General features: G+C 31.8%; 2 protein-coding genes across 3 annotated transcripts in view; one reads left to right on the forward strand and one right to left on the reverse strand.

The window, feature by feature from the left end:
* The first annotated feature begins 90 nt into the window (after positions 1 to 90).
* On the forward strand, positions 91 to 8,971 carry LOC147072587 (methyltransferase-like protein 25B). Its single transcript, XM_085947299.1, has 6 exons — positions 91 to 295; positions 381 to 901; positions 1,813 to 2,245; positions 4,621 to 4,730; positions 4,815 to 5,002; positions 8,412 to 8,971. The coding sequence occupies exons 1-6, from the start codon at positions 197 to 199 to the stop codon at positions 8,489 to 8,491; spliced, it is 1,431 nt and encodes a 476-aa protein (XP_085803425.1). The 5' UTR covers positions 91 to 196; the 3' UTR covers positions 8,492 to 8,971.
* A 4,407-nt stretch (positions 8,972 to 13,378) lies between these two features.
* Positions 13,379 to 26,545, reverse strand: part of Pal1 (Peptidyl-alpha-hydroxyglycine-alpha-amidating lyase 1) — a 28,309-nt gene continuing 15,142 nt past the window's right edge. Inside the window, exons 8-9 of one of the 2 annotated variants that reach the window (XM_085946989.1) lie at positions 22,691 to 22,825; positions 13,379 to 13,581 (exon numbers count right to left, since the gene is read on the reverse strand). In XM_085946989.1, the coding sequence (XP_085803115.1) occupies positions 13,394 to 13,581; positions 22,691 to 22,825 (323 nt within the window). In that variant the 3' untranslated portion in view covers positions 13,379 to 13,393. Of the gene's footprint in view, positions 13,582 to 18,830; positions 19,023 to 22,690; positions 22,826 to 26,545 lie in introns of those variants that run through there. The other variant, XM_085946990.1, reaches the window with a different exon arrangement.

The raw sequence follows: 26,545 nt of genomic DNA on the forward strand, positions 1-26,545 counted from the left end.
AAAAAATTGTATAGCAAAAATCTTAAGTTCGTGTTTAGTATGGTGGGTAGTTATTTATTATGGCAATAATGTATACAAATGTCAAACCTCGCGTGTTTAAACGTCACAAAAATTCAAAACAACGATTCTCGGATCGCACTTAACGAATAGAATTCCTTTGTAGTATATCGAATACATATACCTATATACCTCGTTGATGATGAATTCCATCACTGAATCCGAACTTAAATATAAAATATCCGTTGCACTGCATGTCATTCATGAATTCGGCTGGCTATTAAACTCTTACGTTTTGGTAATTCTTCCTCAAAATTATCATGCTATCAATTATCTATCATTTTCTCGGTAACTAATTTGACTAATATTATACAATGTTGTAGGACTTCTTCACGGAAGATCATTGGAACAAGCTACCATCGAGTTGGCGAGATGTTTTTGTTAACATGGAGCCCCCTGATCTTGCAGACATAATAGTAGGCGTAAAACCGAAAGAAGTATTACCACTCTCATTTATGGCTCTTCTGACAGTTGTTGAAAAGCTTTGTCTTCCGAGACAACCTTTAAAAGATGATTCAGATAAAGATAACATTAGTAAGACTGAGACGGAGGAGTCACAAATCGATTCTTTAAATAGTCTAAATGATACAGGGAATTCCTCCGAATATACATACGGAACACATCCGAAACTGGTCAATTTGTTTTTAAAACATGTCAAAAAGAAAAAAAGACACGAGGTATCACTGATGTCAGAGCTGGTTCAGTGTGTCGCAAATGAGACGTCATGTTGTACGGTTGTGGATGTTGGGTCAGGGCTTGGACATCTTGTACGGACTCTCGCATACAAACATCACTTAGATGCTGTTGGCATCGAAGCCCAAGACAGACTTACAATAGGGGCTAGGTATTTAATTTTTATTATGTGGAATACTTTCAACAGGAATATATTTATTCAAACATGTTGATGCTGCGCTGCAGGCCTGGCAGAAACAATGCACCGCATCCACACACAAATATATTATTTGTTCACTCCTAACATCAAGTGTTGGATGAAAATACTGGCTAATTGAAACCTTTGAACTTCCCGGTTCTTAACTAGGCACAATGTATACACCGCTAGCTTCACCTAATGCTTATGTGTCCCCATATATGATATGGAAGAGCTACTAAAGTCCGTCCAACGTTAAGTTAGTAGTAGAAATTAGTTAGTAGAAATAGTAGTAATTAAAGTCATATTAATCCTACACCTTTTACTGCTTACCATTCAAGTAAATCCTCAAAATAATTTTCGTAACAATAAATAATTCAAGTAACAAAAATCGGAGCACTGCAATTTTTGTTTAAGGTTTTCTCATTCAGGCATTCAACCTATCAATTGGATTACAAATCCCACATGGAAGGCTAACTCATTAAAAAATTATGACATACCTACCTATATGTATTTTCACAGATCCAACCTGAATTATCAAATAATGAAACATACTATTTCACAGTTATTTTATTAAACTTTTCACTCGTGTCTATGATAGGATGCATTGTTAATTAAAATAATAGACAATATTATGTAGTACTTATTCCACATATCTTTCCACCAAGAATATTTGACAAGATGTACTGTTAAACTTACGCTTATTGAATTTTTCTCCCTAAATTAGCTCAGACACTTATGGAGGAATCGATGGTTCTTTCTCAAGCTTTTCTATCAATAAGAATTATTTTTTACATCATAAGCCAACATTACTCTCATAATTATTACACCTATTTTCTTAAGATATTCAATATGCTTTAAATAATTATTTAATTTCTTATTTATAGGAAACTAGATGATGAATTTGAGTATACAGCTCTGAAATATTTCAAAGGAGACAATTCTTTGAAAAAATACAAGCCTCATCATGTTAACACAATGTTGACTGCGGAAATGCAAAAAACATTTCTTCGTGATATGTTAAAAAACATTATTGATTTGAAATGTTTTGGACTAGTTGGATTACACCCTTGCGGTGATCTAGGACCTCTCTTAATTAAAATATTCAACGAAACGCCAGAAGTGAAGTTTATTTGCATTGTAGGATGCTGTTACATGAAAGTAACTTGTCAGGGCGACGGTTTCATAGGATACCCATTAAGTAAATACGTTTCTGGACTCCAAAATAATCATTTGACTTATGAGGGCAGAGAAATTTCATGCCATGCTCTGGAAACATATTGTGAGCGATTAAATAAAGGATTGTATGAAGATTTGCAGGTATTAAAAAGTTAAAACAACTTAAACGGACATTCACACTATCTATGTGTTATTTGCTATTCAGTGCATGATTCCTTTAAGCATATAGGTATGCATTATAGTTAATTTTGCATATTAAAGTCATCTTCCAAATTTACTTACCTACCTATTTTTCTTATGCACACAGAAATTAGTCATTATCTAATGTTAAATTTTTTTTTATTAAGTATTTATATTTTGCAAATTTTTTAATAATATTCTTTTTTTTTTTATTGTATTACGTCATGTGTATTGCTATATCAGTGGCGAATGGTGGAGGTAGGCTGTTAAGATTCGACATAAATAGTGTACACTAAACTTTGTCAGTCATAATTATTTGTTCTCATTGAACTAAGAATACAATTTACTGCTGATTAGTTTTTAATATTCAATTATGTAAGCCCTGGCTAAACTAAACCAAATATTTTAGGTATGCTATGGGCGATCCGACAAAAATAGTGCACACCTTTTCAGTCATGCTTATTTGTTTTCATTGAATTAAGAATACATTTTACAGATGGTGTTGGTTGGTTTTTTTAAATTTATTAAGCCCTGGTTTATATCAAACCATGATCTATAAAAACTTTACTCGCTACTCGCTGGCGTGTGGGCCAATCTGCGTCTGAGCAGTAGAGCGATAGTGGCGAACCTGCCGGTACGCAATACGTCCTATCAAATAGTGCCAAAAATGATGGTTTCAACTCGCTAGCTTGTTGGCTTCTGAGCGAGTGGAAAGTTTCATGTGTCATCATCGCAATCGCACTAGCTGACTCATTCATTTCATTCCGACGATGTCCGATCCTAATCGACCATATGGGCCTCCACAGAGTAGAGGTTTGTATTAACAGATTTTGTTTTTACGAGAAATGGATGTCAGCCACTTGCTCAACCTATTAGGTTGTTACCGCCTATAGCATGGCATCCTCCGAGGATCCAAGGCCATGAGGCCTGGATCATCATTGGGCGGATTCATGCAGACATGATCAGATCGACTGCGAGACAGAAATTTATAGCCCGTAAGCTTAGATGTATGAAAATTTATAGTCACCCTTTTGCAACTTCAACAAAATTTAATAGAATCATTCTAGCCCTTAATATAAATACAATCCTGCATTTTTTTATACCTACATTAATTCTAGAAGCAAGCCAAGTAAAACCTAGCGTCATTATAAATTCTATACTTATTCAATTTTAAAAATACTTACAAACAAGCTGTAATTTTAAAGCCAATAAATAGCTAACGATTTTGTAGTTACCTATATAACTTAAAACAATCGCCAGCACAACACTTTAGATGCCAAAAATAATAATTATTAATACCATTTTTTAATATTATTACCTACATTAGCTTTCATCCAATTTTGACCAATATTAAAATTCGTACACTTACCTATATAAATATTGGAAGCAAAGTTCCCAGCCATACAATGTACCTAATACCTAGAATACCTAGTAGGTATATTTTTAGTCTTAACTCTAAACTGATTTAAGATTATTTTGTAATACTCAATCCAGCTACTCCTACGCCCCCCCCCTCCTTTCGGAGGTGACAAGGTCCATACCCTGACTCACAAACAAATTAAAAAACAATATGTGTACTTGCCAGACCCAGGATTCGAACCTGGGACCCACGGCGTTATAGTCCAACGCTTAAGCCCCACGGCCATCGTGGGTGTTTGTGGGTGGTAGCTGTATCACCCGCTTTTAAACTCGCCGACTAGCAGCTTGTAAAGTAGCTCAATGTCATTGATGCTTTAGTTCATTGAAAACAAATACGTTTGACTGAATTTATTGTGCACTATTCGCCACTGCCTATATACTTTCTATAATTAGTTAAAAATTATTAATAGTTTGTGTTAAAATGTCATGAGGTCTAATCAAATTTGGTTGTTGGAGTTATATTAGATACTGTAGTTGTATCTAATAGCTAGAACAACGATTGATATTATTTATTAAATTCTCATCTGAGTTACTATGCAGTTGAATAAATAACATACGATTATGTTTATTTTGACAAAAAATATTTTTATTAGTCACTTAATATTATAATAGTTATATTTTATTTTCAAATACAAGATGGTGTGATAATTAAACGGTTGTTCCTGTTTGCGTCATCAAGATATGTTTTAATTGAAAAATACTTCATAAAAATGACAGGATTTCTAAATTTGAATTAACATTGAATACAATAATTTTATTGTTCATAATATTATGTCAAATTACTTCACAATATAACAAATATCTGTATTGAAGCATTATATTCACATACAACATTTTTATATTAGTAATTAATCAAACAAATACAGTCATAAAAAAAGTTGTAGATCACACGATTTGAAACTAACTAAATTTTTCAGGTTCATACATTTCGAGCACTGTTAGAAAAAATTCTTATCTCAAAATGGCCACATTTAAAACATATTGGAGTCAGGAGTGTTAAGCATTACAACACATTGACATTTCAAAGGCAAGTCAGACAATGTTACCGAGTGGTTAATATTATATTTGGAATATTAAGGAAGTAAATGTAATTAATTGTATATGATTTTAGGTACTGTGAAATAGCTACTGAGAGATTGGGCGTCACTCTAAGCGTGGAAGACACCTATTCTGATGATGTGAAGATGGACTTACAAAAATGGAAACATGTCGTTATATTTTACACACTGCGACTAATATTAGCACCACTCGTTGAATCAGTTATATTGATGGATCGCATGTTGAACCTCATTGAAAATGGTATGACAATTGGATTGAATTTAACTTAATTGACACAATTTTTTCAGGCAGTATTTACACACAGAGCTCGATTCCGTTTCGTAGTACACATATCTCACTATACGGACCCTCGTTATACGGCTTTTTGCGGTAATAGCTTAATTTCGGTTTATGGCTTAATTTTTTCCAAAAACGGAAAAATACATTATATTATAGTTTATTTAAGTTTTGTACTATTCCATTTGTGTCGTGTTGTGCAACCCGGTTTCACTATGCGCACTTGTAGTAGGCAATAAGCTTTTTACTTGACTGGATTCGTTGTCGAACGAATCCAGTTAAAAATGACTCAAACGGAATAGAAAAAACATAAATAAATTTAAATTCTATCAATCAGTATTGACGGTATTAATTTTCAAAATATATTATGTTTATATACTTAATATGTTAATAAAATATTAGGCAAAACACAATTGGTGATGGAAACGTTTGGACCATATGGCGAAAAAAAAAACAACATGAAATTCAATAACTGTCATATTGTATTCGGCCTACATTTAACCTTTGTCTTTCCTAAGGACTTGTCATTTCATTGAAGTGTGACATAAATTTTGCGGTCACTGACAATGTTATTTTCTCTCTTAAACGGAGCATATGGGCGCCTACACTGAGTGAAAGTTATTTTGACAGTTCTTTTATGAAGAATGGTAGTTAGACAATAGCTCAACTCATTCGGGCCTTGCTCTTGATTAAATGCATGTTATTTTTGCCAGATGCGATCTTCAAACTCACACCAACTGCTTCAGAGTCGGCAGTAATCCGCTGTACTCAAAATATTTGTAATAATAAAACTAAACACGTGTTCTACGCACGTTAACGTTTTTCTTATGATTTTGGCAGGTTTTGAAATTTACAAGTCCGAAGACGATATGTATTTTAAAAAAATTAGATTAAAATAATGACTTAAGAAATATGTACATTTGATTATTCAATATAAATAAATGTCATCAATCAAAAATGATTCTTCATGTTTCGTTTGTTGACAAACAAGTAGGATGCCATTTTACTGATTATGTTACATTAAATTATAGTAAAGTGATGGCTTTTAAGTTTAACTTTGATAATACTATATTTTTTACAAATTTTCCGGGACTTCGGAATTGATGATTTAAAAATAACTGTCGCATTCGTACCGAATGCATTAACAATATAGTGCATGGAATGCTTGAATTGGAAATGTAAAATTATGCACTACATAAATAAATATGTGTACATATTATAAATTTCATTTGACACACATCTTGGCTGGATTGTCAAATATTTACAAAAAAATCTTTCGGGCAATAAAGCAATAAATTATTATAGATGTAAATGTACAGCATATATGCCTCCAAAGAGCAGATGTTATATTAACAGGCTATTTTTACAAAGAATAGTTGTTAAGTTATTCGTACAACGCATACAGTTGATGCTATGTGTCAAACATATTGAATATATTCTATCTTATTAGATTAATAGGTATTTAGTGACTGTAGCTAATATATTGTGTAAAGATATCTCAAATATTATGTTACTGACTATGTGGCTATAAGTACCTAACTAGCATTGCCATTTGTTATCTATTGAAAAGAGATCATTGAAATACAAAATGAAAAATCACATGAGCTATTTTAGAATGAAATTTTCAATCTTACCAATTTATCTGGGTAAAGTTATCTTAAAAAATCTTATATAATATACACGCTAAGTAGGTACAGATTTTTGCCAGTGTTTGATTAATTTTTACGGACGACACATATTATATTCTATACAAACAGTTTTTTTCTAAAGGTATAATGAAAAGGAAACATTGTTTTACAATATAATTACATATAACAGTGGTATTCAAAGTGTATGCGATACAGGGGCACCGCAAGCTGTTCTTGATACAATGTACTGATACACAACCACAATGATAGATACGTATGTTTCAGTAGATGTTTTCTTTAGGCAATAACAGAATTTAAACTGCTTTTCCCTAATTAAAGACATTATGGAAGAAATCAAGTCGAAAATTTCACTTCCGAAAAGCCAATCTAAGAAAAAAGCTGTTGAATGTGATTATGAATGGTTTGCAAACCAGACATACAGTAATAATTATTCATTGTATGTATTGAAATTTTTATATACATACATATTATATATATGTACCTTATATAACATAGATATTAGCTAATGTGCTTAAAAATTAACAGACTAGATTTTATCATTCGTTAAATAATCATTAAAATATGCCATATAGGGTAAGAAGATAAGCTAGTTGGCAGAAAAAAATGAAATCATAATATCATGAACATTGTTTTCACAAGAGCAAAGATTCGAGGAGAATTTTTAAATTTGGTCATTTATTATATTGTTAAGATATTGTAAGGTACAAACGGTCAGCATGTTGATTTTTAAGCAAATCAGCGCTTTTATTCCAACATACCCACCGCGAGTGGAATGTATTGCGCCAGGATTATCGAATTGGTGGTACCTTGGTTACTTTAGGCAATTGCCTAGCGGCGGGTACTTTGGAATAAAGGCACTACTTAGTCGATAAATGCTATATTTAAAATCAGACGTATTTTGTGATCTCAATAACTATCAAAAAATGTTCGATATCGTCTATAATTTTTGCACGTATCTCAATTTTTGTCAGTTTTGAGTTGTTTGATGTAATGAATTCAGAATTTAAATACACACATATTCCACTAACACGTGTCTCAAATATACTTTATAACATGATAGATTTAAGCAATAACAAAAAAATTGTATCACAATCAAAGACTATTATAAATATTATAAACTCGTATGTTGAGTTACGTGTTTATAAGTATACAGAATACTGAACTCCGACAGATGATTATACTGAAGTTCTTTCTCGTAAGTCAAGATACGTGTTTGCTGCATTAATATTCACGGTAAAGTTGCAACGCATTCTCGTATCTTCGACAATATGACTGATCGGTCGAAAGTATAGTGCGGTAAATTGAAGAAACATAACATTTTTTTCATGAAAATATGTGTAACTGTACTAAATGGATATTTCATAGAAGAAAATTTATTTCTAAATTAAAAACTGACAGAATAATGTTGTTATTTGCCTCTCCTGAAAAGTTGTGTTTTTTGAGATACGTGTTTGTAGAAAATTACCGACGATATGGCAAAAAAATGTTAACTTGTCAATGCTGGATGTTATACAACAATTTTATTTACCTTTTAATTTAATCCTTTTCACTACACCTTTAATATTTTTTATTATTCTAATTTATAGTACATACATATTATTTAAATACTGATAAAAACATTTTAACTTGCAAAATACATACCATGAAAAATCACTTATATATACAAATATATTTTATTATTTTAATGGCATAGTTGATAAGAAGTAAAGGCATTCATTTTTCAGGAGCTTCTTGTGAGATTCGGCCAGTCTTTGATCCCAGCATATCTCCAAGAAATCTTATATTGATTGCCAGAAAGATATGACAAATGAGAGATGATAAATACAAAAGATCGGTGAATAATTACAACCCTTATCGGGGGGAGTCATCCAACGTGAATAATCATAGAGAGACTGTCTGTTTATAAGTGAATAAATATGATATTTATTAATAATATAATCCATAGATAATTAATTGTTCAGGACAACATTATTCGTGTCTTTCCGCTAGTCATGCAAAATAATTATGTTGCTACTATGTTTATGTTTTTAGTGGATCGGTGCTATTTACATATGTGATTTAGTCTTGTGACAATTATTGATGTCTAAAAGATTAAACGAGGCATCTATTTCCAAGAACCGTTATGTCCACAATTTTTTGTTTGTCGTAAATTTTGTGTTTCATGCGTAAATATATAGCGTAGATATATCATAATATATTTTCAAATTAAAATTATAAGCCCATTTTTATTATGCCAATGAACCATTGATTGCAAGAAATAAAAGCAACATAAAACTGAACTTTTAATCATTTTTTTTAGATTATAGATTATATGCAATTATAGAGTTATCAAATTAGATATAAGTACATATATATTTTTAATTTAACTCTCAATAAGTTGATTGTGTCATGAGCTACATGGCATGTTGCACCATCATGTTAGAACCACATATCGTCCAGATAAAAATCATCTAATTCATGCCAGAAAAAATCAGTAAACATGTTTTTGTAGCGTTCTCCATTGACAGTAACTACATTGTCATGCATGTGGGCTTTCATTACACCAAATGCTACAATCGTGTTTATTTACAAACCCATTTAACCAAAAATGAGCTTCATCGATGAAGATGATTTTTTCATGATATAATGGATCTGTTTCAAGTTGCTCTAAAGCTTAATCAGCAAAATTTTGACAGCTCTAAATGGTCATTCAGCTTAAGTTCTTGCGTTAATTATATTTTATACTCCTTCAAATGTACATCTTTATTAAGAATATTCCATTCTACAAACATTACGATTTGACTCGAATTTTCCAATTAAATTACAAATAATAAACTCTGTAGGTCGATTATTTTGACTATAAATTTCACAACATATTCTGGAAACGTAGCGCGAATGCATTCATTATTGTTGTAATAAATTTGTATATGTTGCACAACTGTGTATCTTTCCATGATGATTTGCCAAACAATATACTGAACACAAATGTTAATTTTGTTGGGAATCAGAAAAAAGAATGGCTGCTGTAACGTTTTAAAAATCTATTGTACTAATATCATAATTTACTCTTTATATTATTATATAGAATGTGGATATTTTTTTTTTGTTACATCTTGATCCATAAATCCACAAATAGATACTCATAATTATAGTTTTTTATTAATATAAGACATGCATCAGTGGCGAAGGGTGGAGGTAGGCTGTTAAGATTCGACATAAATAATGCACACTAAACTTTGTCAGTCATACTTATTTGTTTTTATTGAAAAGACTACAATTTACAGATGATGTTGGTTAGTTTTGCAAATTCAATTAAACCCTGCGAAACCAATTGATAATAAACAATAGTCAAAAAATACTAATCTATCTATAGAATATCTAAAATTATGCAATTAAATCATACATAATTTTGGATATTTTATAGATAGAATAATATTTTTTATCTATTATAGTTTGGTTTAGGCAGGGATTAATGAATTTAAAAAATGAACCAACAACATATTGTGTAATAATATGTATCCTTAGTTTATTCCTAGTTCCTTATTCCTAGTTGAATAAAAACAAATATGTATGACTAACAAAGTTTAATGTGCACTGTTTATGGCGGCTCTTAACAGCCTACCTCCACCCTTCGCTACTAACATGCATATTATATATCTCACATAATATAAAAATAAATTTATGCTAAAAAATCAATGTTTTTAATTTAATACATAATTATCCATTGCTTTTATTATTAATATGGAAATCGTCATAGGAATATTTATAACTTCATATTTGTTATGAACAGATTATATTACAATTACACTATTACATTCTGATGTATTTACACTAATTTGGTGTCTGTCATATTTTTCTTAACCAATGTTATAATAAATTGATAGATATTTAAATTCAACGGTGCGTAACAAAAACTCCCATATCTGCTCTTTTGAATATTTTCAAGTTGTGAATTTTTTTACATTAAAAATGTTAACACGTATTATTTACCTACACATACTATAAATAATAGTGACTGTACAATACATAATATACTTAATAGTTTTATTTTTAGAATTCAATTTAATACTTATTAAGGGGTGGTGGGGGCGTTTCAAACTAAATAAACCATACCTATGTTCCTAATAACCATTCGTCATCATCAATAATTGCGATTATATTTAATGACACTGGGAAATGACTACGGCTAGAAAACTTCATGCATAAAAAACAAATCTAATCTCTCCAAACTTGCAAACGATTTGTTACGAAACTTATATAATTGGCATTTAATTCTCTAATTTTAATTTAGCTTTATTTACATAGACTTTGGTAAATTATATTAAATATTTATACTACATAATAATATTTATTACACTCAATTGAAATATTTTGTACACAATTTGATAAAAAGTTTTGAAACTTAAGCGAATATACACATTATTTATTTTGTGCTCTCGTAAAAATTAAACAATTCTATTTGGTAGACTTGAATTTTGTGTTTTTTTTAATGTTAGTAACCTGCCTAACATGTCTTTTTTGTTTAAATAATAAATGATTTTTATAAAATCCTCCATATAATACACACTTTTTATAAACCTATGATTTTTATTTTTTAATTACTGAACATTTATTTTACTGATGTGATAAAATTTGAAGAAAATTGCTGCAAATTTAAATGACTAATTAAAAATATTTGAACAAATCTGAAATCTCAGTGCATTAAAACCAGGGCTTCGAACCGGAACTGAACCGAAAACCGTTATTTTTGTCGGAACGAAAACCGGAACAAAACCGAAAAAAAAAAAATCAGTTTTTTCAAACAAACGCATTAATATGATATCTTACTCCCCACTTTAGTTATCATTCAGTTGTAGGCGCAACACGTTTTATGTCTTTGTTGAGCTGAACCGAAAACCGGAAAAACCGTTATTTTTTTCGGAACGAAAACCATAACCGAACTGATATAAATATTTTTTTACTTGAACCAGAACGAAAACCAAAATGAAAAAATTAACAGTTTGATGCCCTGATTAAAACATTTCCTGAGCCTAATACTACAAGGTGCTAAGTGTTCATCTTTGACAAAACATACCCAGCATTAAAGTATTCGCCACAAACAAACACTTAGATACTTAGAACCTTGTAGTTCTCCACCCGCGATTTAATAACCAATTGACTGTTTGAGGACCCAGTATTACAGATTTTTTTGACACTCATGAATGTATTTTTTTTAAATACTGGGTATAGCCTGTAAATTGGTGAATAGATTAAAAAATAATATAATGTTTTTTCTCATTACTTAGTAACTACTATGTACCCTACTGGACTCGTTAAATTTAACATTCCCCCATGGTAGAAAATTATTTATAAAATTAAAGAATTGTGAAATAATAAAATTATTAATTGACAAGAAGGTACAGATAATACAGTTTGTTCAATGCTTTAGTATAATAATCCTTTTTATATAGAGCAATATTTCCAACATGACGCATTGTTTTAACCGGCGTAACCCGCTTCTGTTGACAATTTGATATATGGTGGAGATGTATTTCCAGAATTCTATTTAGTATTCTTATTTCACAATAATTGGTCATTGATTTCTTGTTTGTCAACAGGTGGCATTGTATGTATTGAATTAGGTAATTATTGATATAAACATATATATTAATTCAATATGTACAAACTATCACAACACAAATATTGTAATTATTCAAATAAATTCTGGATGTAATTTTGAAAAATAAAAAAATCACAAGTTCATACCAAACTTTGGGTAGACAAATAACAATTATATTTAAAAAGTATATGTGGGAACCATCAAGTAACCTAATATCTCTACTCTCGATTTTTAGATTCTTCAAATGTTTGTCTCACATGCTTAGATTGTATGTGTATCATAACTTGATACAAAAACTATGTGTTACAAAGGTTAGGTTATTGAATTAGACATATTTTAAGTGAGACACAGTGTAAGTAAGCAGAGCTTTTCTTAACAGTTAACACTTTAGCATGTTTCTGTTATTTTTATAGGTCCAAATTAACATGGAAGCAATTATATACACAAGTCGGTATCAGCAGTTATCTACAATTGATAAATTCGTAGTATGGTGAAAATTTAAACCTTGAAATGCTTGAAATTTTGTATTGAAACGTCAAACAAGATTTGAACATACCTACAATAATTTTATTAGTCATGTCATTTGCTAGTGGTGTGTGTAATATGCCAACTGAGACTTGGCTTGCTACGCAGTGATGCTGGTGTCGCAAGTGTCAGTATTAATTTTCAAAACCATCGCATCTTAAGATGTAATCGCCCTAAGCAGGTAGTGTGACTATCCGGGCACACCTGACAGGTTCACATCCCGGGATAATTAACTCTCAGAATACGACATAACATATTTATCACTATTTTTTGATTTTGGAATTAAGTGATACATTAGAATAGCTAGTTTGGAGTACTTTGCATAATTTGCATGGTAGGTAAAGTGATAACTCTGAAATAGGTTTAGTCATCTGCATAAGAAATCCACCAAACATATAATTTGTCTTTACACTGCGCATTGTTACATTACAGATATGAAATTGAGTAGATATATCAGATTAAATGGATTCTTTGAGTAAATATTAATAATGTTCTGGGCTGTCACTTAATGCTTATTTAGTGTCAATAAAAATGTCCAGCGGTAAACACAATCCATACAAAACTCTAACATTAGGCATTCACGCTCGAATCCAAGTCCTGTGATCAGGCATTTTGCGGCGCCAACATGCTGGTGGCAGGAGTAGGTTCCTCGTCGCTCTCTTCCGTATTGATTCTCTCGAACCCAGCGCCTCTTGGCCGCTCTAACAGATGGCGCAACTTGAAATCTGGCGCTCCGGGGGCGTAGTCCCAACGCTGTCTTCTGTTCCGCGGAGTCAGAGGCGACAGACACCCTATGCATTTCATAATATGGTTGTTACCCATGCAGAAAATATATTTTGTTCGAATATAGACCGAAACATTATCTACTCAGTAAGTAAGAACGTGGATATTAAACAGATCCAAGTAGAATCTACTTAACTGTTTTTAACCATCTGTAAATGAGTTTTTGTTCTTAAATGAAATTTTATTCGTATGCCAAGAAAAATATTCATATTTTTTTATGTAAGTAAATTTATATATATATTTATTTGATGAGCTACAATTCAAGTCAAAACATTCAAATTAGATATGTTACTATGAAAATAATAACATAAAATTTTATACACAGCAGTTCATGAAATGTAATCCAATGTGAGAAATAAATAAAATGTTTATAACTTTTCATAGAAAGAAGTTACGCGGTTGAATCATTTTTCACACATAATAAATGTACATCAGTGGCGAAAGGTGGAGGTAGGCTGTTAAGATCCGACATAATTATTGAACATTAAATTTTGTCAGCCATTCTTATTTGGTTTCATTGAACTACGAATACAAATTGCAGATGGTACTGGTTAAAAATTCATGTTACCCTGCCTAAATCAAGCAAAATTTTGTATGATTCAATAGCATAATATGAAATATTTTATAGATATATGAATATTTTTTTACTATTATCTGTTATGGCTTGGTTACGCAGGGTTTAATTGGATTTTAAAAACGAACCAACACTATCCAGTCATTGTAGTGTTAATTTAATGAAAATAAATACCGACTGACAAAGTATAGTTTTCACTATTAATGTCGAGTTTTAACAGCCTACATCTTCACTTCGCCACTGATATACATATTATGTAGTGGTGCCAAAACAAAAATTCTTCTCACAGCACTTTGTAAAATGTCTTCCGGACAAAATAATTTCTACAATTTAATTAATACATGCCTATAACCATACCATACCAATTCAAAGCATTTGACTTTAATTAATAATTTGAAAATAATGCACGCCGTGTTGGATCAACACTTATGATAGTTCTATGGGTTTATTTGTACAATAGTATATATACTCCAGTGGCGAAGGGTGGAGGTAGGCTGTTAAGATCTGACATAAATAGTGCACACAAGCTTTGTCAGTCATAAGTATTTGTTTTCATTGAAGTAAGACTACAATTTACAGACGGTGTTGGTTAATTTTTAAAATTTAATGAAACCCTACGAAACTAAGCCATAATAAATAATGGTCAAAAAATACTTGTCTATCTATAAAATATCTAAAATTATGCAATTAAATCATACGTAATTTTGGATATTTTATAGATAGAATAATATTTTTTATCTATTATAGTTTGGATTAGGCAGGGATTAATGAATTTAAAAAAATTAACCAACAACATATTGGGTAATATTATGTATTCTTAATCCAATGAAAACAAATAGGTATGTATGAAAAGTTGGGCACAATTTTGACGTATCGCCCAAAGTATACCAAAACTATTATAGTTTGGTTTAGGGAGCGTTTAATTGATTTTTAAAAACTAACCAACACCATCTGTACATTGTAGTATTCTTTCAATAAAAACAAATACGAATGACCAAGTTTTGTGTGCACTATTTATGGCGGATCTTAACAGCTTACCACCACCGTTCGCTACTGGTATACTTGTAGTTCCATATTATTAAATTGATTTTATTTCCGGTGGGGTGAAGATCTTTTCCAAGCATATAGTATAAAATATTGAAATAACCCAATGAATTTTATGGAAAAATTCAACACAACAATCCCATTCCAAGCTGACATGTATTGGAAATTTGACTTATATTGACACAGTGTCTACGAACTGACGGCTGGATATACTGTCAAATTAATCTTTAAAAAAATCCAAATCTGGCTGTGGCTCGGCATCCAACTCTGACTACAATTTTAATAATATTAAAAAAATAGTCTATCGATTTCTGATGACTGAAAAATACCATAAATCATGACTCGCCTCCATTCGAAATCATAATATCAATGTTATATGTAATTCTTCAAGGTATAAAAAACATATTATCACACTTTGACATAGATAGACCTACAATAACAAAAACAATATTCTTTTTTGATAACTAAACCGAAATAAATGTTTTTATTAACATGTAGATAGATTTTCACCACGGGCATCCCTAGAAAAGGGGAAATAGAGTAAGTCCATTCTACAATCCCTACGTTTGGTGCCCTGGTTTGTAGTCTTCTTTGATGAGAAATGAGCTTAAGCTGATACTGAGGCTAAGAACAGGACATGCAAAGGGTAAAAGATTTGATGTCCTCATGGGAATACGCGATTCGCAGCTCTGCAATGAATGTAATGTTTTGGAGGACATTGTATATATAGCAGCACAATGCCCTAAATATGAACAACACATATCTTGTTGCTGATATCTTTGAGAATGTTGACGAATTGAAAGGTGCCCTGGCGGTGAGTAAGACGGAAGAGCTTGGCAAAATTGTAAAGTTCTTTAACAGAATTGGACTGAGCAGCTGATTGGCGGATTCTTCTCTAGATGAGAAGAGGCGATATGACAGCGAATCGCAGTCAAAGCCTCGGTGAAATCATAAAAAAAAAATGTTATTATTTAACTTTCATTCGTGATAATACATCAATTATTAAAAAGAATTCTAATATATTTAATTTAGTAAACCTTCACGGAGAACGGGCTCAAAGTGGTGTGATTTTTGCTGGTATTTTGGATTGCCTTAACGAAACCTCAGAAAGATTTGTCTGCTATTATTGGTATTTATATCTAGTAAAATTTTTATATCATATATCTCTGGTAGACAAAGAAATAAAGCCATGCGAAAAAAGAAAACTACACAAGCCATAAAACAACATTTATTCAAATGAAAGAATACATAAATAATAAATTGAAGTAAGTTGACACAGTAAAAAATAAATCAAGGAATTGTTTCATATAAAATACACAGCCATGATTGTGACAAAACCAATATTTTAATAAGTATGTAGTCCATTACATTCATAAAACAAGGTACAGGTCCTTGGAAATAGTATGTATGCACATTATGTAACGTCTTTAAGAATCTATACAATAATGTACATACCTACTAATAGAAGAACTTGAATTTCAACTTTCAAACGGAATGTTTATAATGAAATTTTTTACCTATATGGTTGACCAATTCATTGTCAATAGAACAATATTGCATAAATATTACAATAATAATTATGGATTATAATTAAATTATAATTCCACTGTTTAAATAACAATTAGATAATTACTAATTTTCTTCTATACGATAATAAATTAAGAAAATAGTAGAGGTAAGTTTCTCATGTCGGTAATATTATGTACCAAAAGTAGAAAAATAAATAACTACAAAAACAAATATTAAGAACTTATTACAAACATAGAGAAGTATAAAAAACATACAATTCTATAGTGCAACAAAATTGATAAATGATTACAAAACTTATAAAAACGACACATTTTTTAATTGCTACAAAAATAAAAAAAAACCTTGTAATATTTCAATGACCAATGGGTCTATTCTATGCTTATCGACCGCTAAAGTGATAAAGTGAAAAATATTATCAAACTTAGGGTAGGTTTGTATCAAAATATTAGCACTTATTGTAACAATTACACAAAGCCGGTTTTTATTGTTGCAATAAGTGCTATATTTTAACAGCACCTATCTTGCTGCTGTTAAAATATCGCACTTATTGCAACAATAAAAACCGGCTTCGTGTAATTGTTACAATAAGTGCTAATATTTTGATACAAACCTACCCTAAGTTTGATACTATTTATCAATTTAGTGTTCGATAAGTATAGAATAGACCCACAAGAGCGTAATGCAGAGCTAAAAGATAGACGTCTAACTTACGATGTCAAAATCGGCAACCTAGTTTGTGTGAGAAAAATATTTTGTATTCTTATTAAAATGCCTTAGCAGAAGTGAGAAGAAACAAGCTACACTTTGTTATAAATTGTTTATTTTTTCTACTTGCATTTTTACTTCTATGTATGGTTCTGCATTAATCTCCAAAAGTTTAAACAAATCAGTCTGCATTGGACAGTTCTTAAGCTGTTGTTATAAACCACTGCACTACCATTCATCCAATTCTTTGGATTACACGCACATTGAAAAACAACGTGTGAGATTCGAACCCACAACCCCACAGCTTTAAAAGCGGTCTCTCTGCCATTACTTTGTAGTGAGTGTCAAAATTGTACATAATATAATATAGCGCATTGAAATATCACAAAATTATTGAAACATCAACACAAGCTATCTGAAGATTGCAATAAATTCCTAGTTCACATGTGATATCATTTACAGAAAGCAAAATAATCATAAGCGACATTAACCATGTTGTATTTAATTATTGTACGATACATAAAATTCATTCCATTTTGGTGTTTCTTTCGTGTTTAAAAAATGCGTTAGCTGACTACACACATCTCTGCATACTTTAGCGGTATACTTGTACAAATTTATTGCACAAGTATACATGTGTATGCGTATGATAATATTGCACAAATATTTTGCTGTACAGGTGACATGAAAATCTTTGAATTTCTATATCGTATACATGCACGTGTCGTAACTTCTGCAAGTCGGAATCAGTTGCCTCTCTCATTAAAGGAGTGACCGGTGATTTTCTTTATCAATTCGTAAGTAATTACATTACGTCAATCACAAAGATATAATTGTCCTTTTCACCACAAGCTATGATCTTTTTTATGTAAACTAACACAAGCGTGTATAAATGGTTCAAGCGTAAATTGGCACTGTTATTTATTAGTAAAGTACACCTGTGCCGTGTGGATGTTATATTATGGAAGTCACGTGTACTTCTACAAGCATATTATAGCTAAAGTATGCAGTTAAGTGTGTAGCCGACATTGTACATAGTTTTTGTCACTTAATTTTCATATTACTACAGTGTTATCATGTTAAATAAATGTGTAGGTTAATTTGATAATTTAAAAATGTTAAACTTTCTCAAACGTTATCTACTTGAGTGACTTTATAAAACATTCATATTGAATTTGTTTTCGGTAAATAAAAAAATAATTTCGTAAACTAGAAAGATGCTTAAGTATAAAAAAAACAAATTTAAATAAACTATGACTTTGGACATTATTTAGCTCCGTTAACAATTTAACCCCAGACTAGTTAAGTCAAATTGGGGAAGAATATGACACCTCGACTATACCTTTCGGATACAGTCGGCTCCGAAGCTTTCACTTTGTCCATCGATGGTTTTAGTTCAGTCAATGTAATTTATAATTAATCAAGGGCTGATACAACTCAAAGATTATCGAATATGTATAAATAAATAGTTAGTATTGGAGACTAGCTTTGCTTTTAGATCATGTTAACGCTTGTACTTCACATCTTTCATAATTAGTAGTCAGTGGCGATTTAGGGTATGTGGAGGCCCAGGGTGCTGACTGATTTCAAGGTTCCCTACGATAGAAATTAAACCAATGAAGTTTTAGCAAAAAAGGTTGTATTTTAAATTTGCATGGTTAATAAGTATTTTTTTTTCGACCATGTCCGATCATAATAAGATCATATGGGCCTCCACAGAGTGGAAGTTTGTATTGACAGATTTTGTTTTTACGAGAAATGGATGTCAGCCACTTGCTCAACCTACTAGGTCCATACTCTGACTCATACACAAATTGAAAAATAATGTGTACTTGCCAGACCCAGGATTCGAACCTGGGACCCACGACACTATAGGCCTACGCTAAAGCCGTGCGGCCATCGTGGGCTGTAAAATGTAGGTATTATTAGTTGTATTTTTTGTCAAATTTGGAGACCCTCAGTTTAAAATATTTTGCCCGCCACTGAGGGTTAAAATAGAGTAATACAGTTGTGCTGCAAGGATTTTGTGACGCTTAAAGCCTCAGATAGTGAGAAATACACGGTGAGCACCGACGGTGCTTCAAGGGCCAGTGAAAACTGCCACAGGTAGTAGATAGTCATGTGCGTGTAAAAATAAAGGCACTTAATATTATTATTATTCACTAGAATACACATTAAGCAAAGTGTTACCAATTAGAAGTCATTGTATTAATTGTAAATTTTGCAATTTACGTTCTAATGTAAATTTGTTTTATTAGATGTTACGACAACAGAGAGCCAGTCTGTCATTTATATTAAGTCTTTAAAATGGCAAGAGGACACTATATTATTTTAATTTTTCTTGTAAATCAGCCCACTGTAATGATGGACATCGCGCACCTTGTGTTTTCTTTACACTTTACCCACCAAAAGTACCTACGCAGAGTAGGTATGCCAAATACCACCAATGTTTGATAAAACTCAACAAATTTCGATCAACAAATTAAAAACTTTTTGAGCTTGCGTATTTTAATCAAATTTTGAGAAAATGTTTAAAACTGTGTTTATCCACGTACTATAGATATTCCATCATAAATCTTCAGGTGTTTGAATTTAGAACTAGGCTCATCACAGTATAAAAAGTATTTAATGATTATGTCAAATGTTAGCACGTAGCGCCCTCACTCAGTGGACAACTCATACTGGTGGATCTATAGTTTAAGTAATTTATGATATAAAGTTTACTTACATAATTCAGAATCACACCTAAGTATTAGAAAAAATCTTGAAAAAATGTAGATGCAGGGCGGGACTTGAACCCGCATCCATCAGATTTTGGCCGATGTGATTTACCAATTTAACCGCCCACATTATAACTAATTATGTTGAAATTAACTAATAGTTTTGCGACTGAAGTGGTTTGGAAGAGTCCCACCCGACACCTATGTTTTATCAAGTTATTTTTTGAATAGGTGTGTTTCCGAAGTTATGGTCTTATTTATTTATTGAATAGAAAAATTTACTGTTCATTCAAAACAAACACCCCATCCAAAAGACTTCACATGTTAATGACAATTTACGATCCACTTTGATTTTATGGTCACTTTCAAGTATTGTATTCCGTTGCATATTATTTATAACAAAATGTTGGTATGTTTAAGGGAAAAAAATGCATTAAAATTGTACTTTTGAATTGATATTAAAATAATAAATCTTAAAAAAAACATTGTATAGGTACATAATTTGAAAACACTTCTGACACATACTAGACAAAATATTGAAAAAAATACGACAAGCAGGACACGATTCCGGCCAATTGAGCTACCTGCTTCCTACATTTTTACGACAAAATTAACTAGTAGCCATATAGCTGAAACGATTAACAAATTATGCATGTTCAATAAAGAATGTTACATTCTCAAATCTTGTGAATTATTCGTTGAATTTATTGAAATTATTTCGTATGACAAATTTGCATATGTCGCATGTGGTAGGTAAAGTATTAACGTTAACATACGAACAGCAAAAATAATTATTAATTCAAAATTCGGTGTCCATCCTTACGTTGGGCGATCCCATGTCATTTTCTCAAGTCTTTTTTTTCTTTTCAGTTCAAATATTATTATTATGTATTACATACTGATGTAGATCTTAAATTCATCTAAAATAAATAATATTAAACTGCTTCACCGGTATTGAATGAAGTCAAGATCGACAACTCATAATAATTGTATGATAATAATAATATGCAATTTAGTCATCTATTAATAATAAATTAACAATCTAATAAGCCTCGATTGCCTTAGTTTAATGTTAAAGATTTTTTTAACTTATATTAAGATATAAATTGTACCATTTTAATATATTAGTACCTAATGAATTAGTATAGATCGCATTTAATGCTCAAATTATTGGAATAACATAGATTTGGTTATATAGTATTTTACGTCATTTAAAAGGTGTCGTCATCTGTTGACGTTGTAGGATGTATTCATTACTGATATTTTTTATAGGATTACACAGTGGTGTTATTATATGAATAAAGCTATTATTCATCACGTGATACAATGGTTAAGACCGGAGGTTCTAAACAGACCGTACATGGGTGCACCCACAGTAAAATGTTAAGAATTGAATAATTGTTTAAAATCTTAATTTCTAATTAAATATTTAAAATATATTAAATACAGTCAAACTTGGTTATTACGAGGAAGATGGGACCGACTGGATTTGCTCGTTATAAGCATTACTCGTTATATCCGAGAATAGGTATTTTTAAATGAGCCGTCACATAACACAAAAAGTTGAAAATAAAAAATCTGAAAACCATCGTAAAATCCCCGAAACATGCATGGCATTCATAAACTACAAAAGTTCTTTATTGTAATGAACGCTGGTAGGTACCTACTGACTTCACAAACCTTGGATTTTTTACTTATTTCAACCATATGCGTGGATACTTTTTTAATATTGTCGGGTGAAAACACCAATTAGGTAGATACACTTAACTAGTGTCATAAACGTAATGTGATCCCGGCGGCATCCTGTCCGGTCGGATTTTATTGCTTAGGGTCGAAATGTTTTTAAACGATCGACACATTAACAGTTTTAAGAAAATTTTTGACGATATTTTAGCTCGGTATATCCGATAAGTAGCTCGTTATAACAGTGAATAAATGTATGAAGAAAATCATAAACTAAAATGTCAACGAATGTTTCCTCATTACATCCAAGATCTCGCTATATCCGTGATCGTAATAACCGAGTTCAACTGTATATTAAGTTAGTAACGATTTATCATCGTTAACTGGGTAGAGAGAGGTGTACGAATTAGTGCAACTCGGTGCAAAACTGTATGTCATTATATTTCCCACGTAAATCTTGGAAATTATTATAAAAAAGTCATATTTTCTCTTAGAATTTATAAAAAGAAAATAGTGGCCTGTAGCGCAATTTTGCTTGCTACTTATTAACCTTCAAAGAACTTATTATTTAGACACTACTATTATTATTGAAGTTTCACTGTGAAAATCTGTGCGTGGTACTCCCTTCTTGATCAAAAATTAGGTGGGAACCCCTGATTAAGACCATTATGACAATCATGCATAAAATAAATAAATCATCAATAAATTTCTTAGGTAAAGTGCGTCAGGAATGAATCTACCATTACAAAAATACATCAAGAAATACAGTAATTGGAATAATACATTACATACATAGGACGACAAACTAATCTATAAACTTCTCAGAATCATATGAAATTCCATCAAATTTGTCAGCGATACCTCCATGCCTCCGGGCTCGGGCGAGTAGCGCAGCGCCGCCCAAAAGAAGTAGAAGAACCGCTCCGAGACCTCCTGCCACTCCACCCGCCACGCCTGCCCAACCCCCCCAAGCGCCATTACCTAAGGGTAGCACCTCTGAAAGCGTATCAAAAAAAATATAATGCCTAACCGATTTTTCCAATAATTTGCAATATCATAACATATCCATTAATAATGAAAAGTAATTGCATATCGTTAGTGAGAAATTGACTACTCGTAACCCAGTTTCGCGTTAAAGTTGACCACTCGTAACCACCATTTTCACTTTACAGGGGAGCAATAAAACTGAATAAAACGAAAAGTATTGAAAATAAAGTAAAACCAAAAAATTATTTATTTAAAAAGATTTATTTATGAAACAGAAGTTATTGACGAAAATATATCTTACGAGGTTACAATATACGACAAAAGAAGCTTAATTCTATGATACGAGGAATCAGTTCATGCTAAATGGAACCTCTCAATCCAATCTCATAGAATGCGTGGCATTCTACAGGTATTAAAATTTAAATTCCTGCAAAACTTGAAATTTTTTAAAAACTGCCAACATGTCACATACGAGCTACCAACTTTCAAAATGCGTCATTCTACAATGCAATTAAGATATTTAATGTTGACACCTCGTAAACCGTAACGTTGATTCCTCGTAACTTAAACTTTTTAGTTAAACACTGGACAGTATGGTTACGAGGTAACTACTTATGTTATTATGATAAGTTTTATGACGTTTCTTGTAACTTTGAGTCAACAGATAGGTAGGTATTGAAAATCTAAACAAGTTGGCATTCATAGTCCATTTTGGCCAAAAAATCGGTTACGAAGGATCAACTTTAACGCGAAACTGGGTTACGAGTAGTCAATTTCTCACCATCGATATTATAGACATATACAGTAAAAGAAAGACAAAATTATTAATGCCTTCGACACATAGTTTAGGAAGTGCGTGCAAAGGATTCCATGGATACAAAGAGGATATCTCCATTCTGAAACAACTAAACATGAAAAGCCGGGTCTCTAAAATATGTCTCCAAGTTCTGCAGTTCTTTGGCTACATAACCAGAAGAGAAAACAGCAATTTGGAAAGATTCATCATCAGGAGAAACATCGAGGGCCGGTGTGGAAGAGAGTTGTTGTCTACATGATGGTTCAACCAAGTGAAGGATGCCAAAGATCTTTCAAAACCTTCAGCTATGCAGACAGTGGAATGCAGGGATCATTGGAGACATTACTAAGAATCAAGATCGTCACCAATGAGGGAAATGAAAATAAATTTCATATTAGTATTATGAGTCCTCTATTGACCATTTTCTTGTTCCCGATATCTGGCCGGTTGACTCTATTGTCAATGAATGGCATTGGAAAAAGCCAGCTTCACCCCATACTACAAGTAAAAACTCACGTTCATCAAAAATCATAGATATTTACTACAAAATGTTCGTGGGCTCAGGACAAAGTCAGTTGAGATGTGTAATACTCTCATGGCAAGTGATTTTTCAGTCATACGTCTGACTGAAACCTGGCTTAATGATTCGATTTGTGACAGTGAACTTTTCGACAGTAGATAAATTGTGTTTCGTTATCGATGTTATCGTGATCGTGTATTTGGCTAAAGGGGTGGCGGTGTGTTAATTGCCGTTCGCTCTGATCGGTGTGATAATCTGTGATTGACCATATATTCATTGGTATCAATGTAATTATTGTCAAATTGTTGTGTAATCGGTCACCTTTTATTATTAGCTGTGTTTATTTCCTTCCTCGATCATCGAGTAATACTTATAATGTTTTTCTCATTTGAAAATTTTTCAATTGGCACCTCAATTGCTATCATCGGTGACTTCAATCTTTATTCGGCATCTGCCAATGTTGATTTGGAATTTGGCGGATGCAGATTGTAATGCACAGATGAATGCTTGCATTGATCCCCTTGTTGATGAAGACGCTTACCACCCTGCTCTATTAGTTGAGTTGCCAATCAATTATCATAATTTTTCCAATAGTCGTCTTAGTGATAGCAATAATTTCGATTCTATTAGCTCGGATACTTACTTTTTTAATAAATGAAATTTTTTCAAAGGTGACCTACTACAAATGTATTATGAAATGCTGTATTATGAAATGCAGAGTTGCATGATTTGATTGGAATGCTTTATATAGTACCGATGATATTAATAGTGCAATCGATGTTTTCTATGTAACTATTTATAGTGTATAATTATATAATTATATATAGTGAATAATTCACAAGATTTAAGAATGTACCATTCTGATTATTGAACATACATAATTTTGAAAAACACTTCTGAGAAAATATATTATAACCAATGAGTCTTTTCCCATTAAGAAGTCTTCGGGTACTTCGCGCAGCTACCCTAAATGGTTCACTCATGGCATTATTAAATCCATTGACTTGAAATCCATTTGTCATAAACGACGGAAGTGCTCGAAGTGCCCGAATGATTATGGTGCTTTCTTTTGCTAAAAGTTCATCACGCCATTGACGCTGCTCACAAAGCGTACATTGAGAAAATTTCTTTGAATTTAACCTCAGACCCGAAAACTTTTTGGACGTATGTTAGGAGCTTACGTAACTCTTCTGCACAGGTATCGTGTATGTCTTTTAGGGTTAGTGTATTGAATGGCTATAAATCCATCGCTGACGGTTTTGCTGAATATTTTAGGTCAGTTTATTCCACGATTCTATCAAAACTTCAACCTCAACCTGAATACTTTTCGTCTTCTTGGCCTATATTGGTCCTCTGGACTATATCCGAAATCCTCAGTAGATCCAGATGGTATTCCTCCATGGCTATTGAAAGGATGCAAAAAACTGTTAAGCGATCCTTTGCTGTATATTTTCAATCTATGTTTAAGTAAAGCTACCTTCCCTGATTTTTGGAGCTTAACTCGTATAAGACCGGTGCATAAAAATGGCTCGGTATCTGAAATAACTAACTTTCGACCAGTGGCTGTTCTATCTGCACCGGTCAAACTATTCGAGTCCATTTTACATAAATATATATATATATATATATATATATATAAACATGTGGATGGTCAGCTGACTGATGCTCTACAAGGTTTTCGATCTACTCGATCAACAGTTACAAACCTCATGGAGTACCTGAATACATATCTCGTTCACTAGACAATCATTGTCAAGTTGATGCAATCTATACGGATATGTCAAAGGCTTTCGATCGAGTTGATCATGATATTCTTTTAACTAAACTGAGTGCAGCAGGCGGATCAATTAATTTTGTAAATTTTTTCAAATCTTATTTTTCGCATCGTTGTCAATATGTCGAGTACACTGGGTGTGCATCTAAAGTCTTTCAAACTCTTTCAGGTGTTTCCCAAGGATCAAATATTGGACCTATTATGTTCCTCATATTTGTCAATGATATAGTGAAAGCCATGGATGGAATTGAATTTTTACTGTTTGCAGATTTGAAATTATATGCACCAATTCGCAATGAGTTGGACTGTTGCATATTACAGCGAAATCTCTGTTCACTTGAAAGTTGGTTAATAAAGAATAAATTAGAATTTAATACTAAAAAATGTTTTTGTATTACTTTTTCTAGGTCAAAAACCCCGATTAAATATAATTATATTATGTCAAAAAGTTCATTAAAGCGTCAATCTGAGGCGAAAGATCTAGGGATAATTTTTGATTCTTCGTTATCTTTTCACTCACATATAACTTTTACAGCTCTACGTACGAGTAAGCTTCTAGGATTCATCATGCGACAATCCATACCATTCAAGAATCCAAATGTCTTACATACACTACGTCTCATTAGAATTCCCATTCTT

Source organism: Rhyacophila brunnea, unplaced genomic scaffold, assembly GCF_057557595.1.
Source record: "Rhyacophila brunnea isolate RB1 unplaced genomic scaffold, BYU_Rbru_1.0 scaffold_2, whole genome shotgun sequence".
NCBI lineage: Eukaryota > Metazoa > Arthropoda > Insecta > Trichoptera > Rhyacophilidae > Rhyacophila > Rhyacophila brunnea.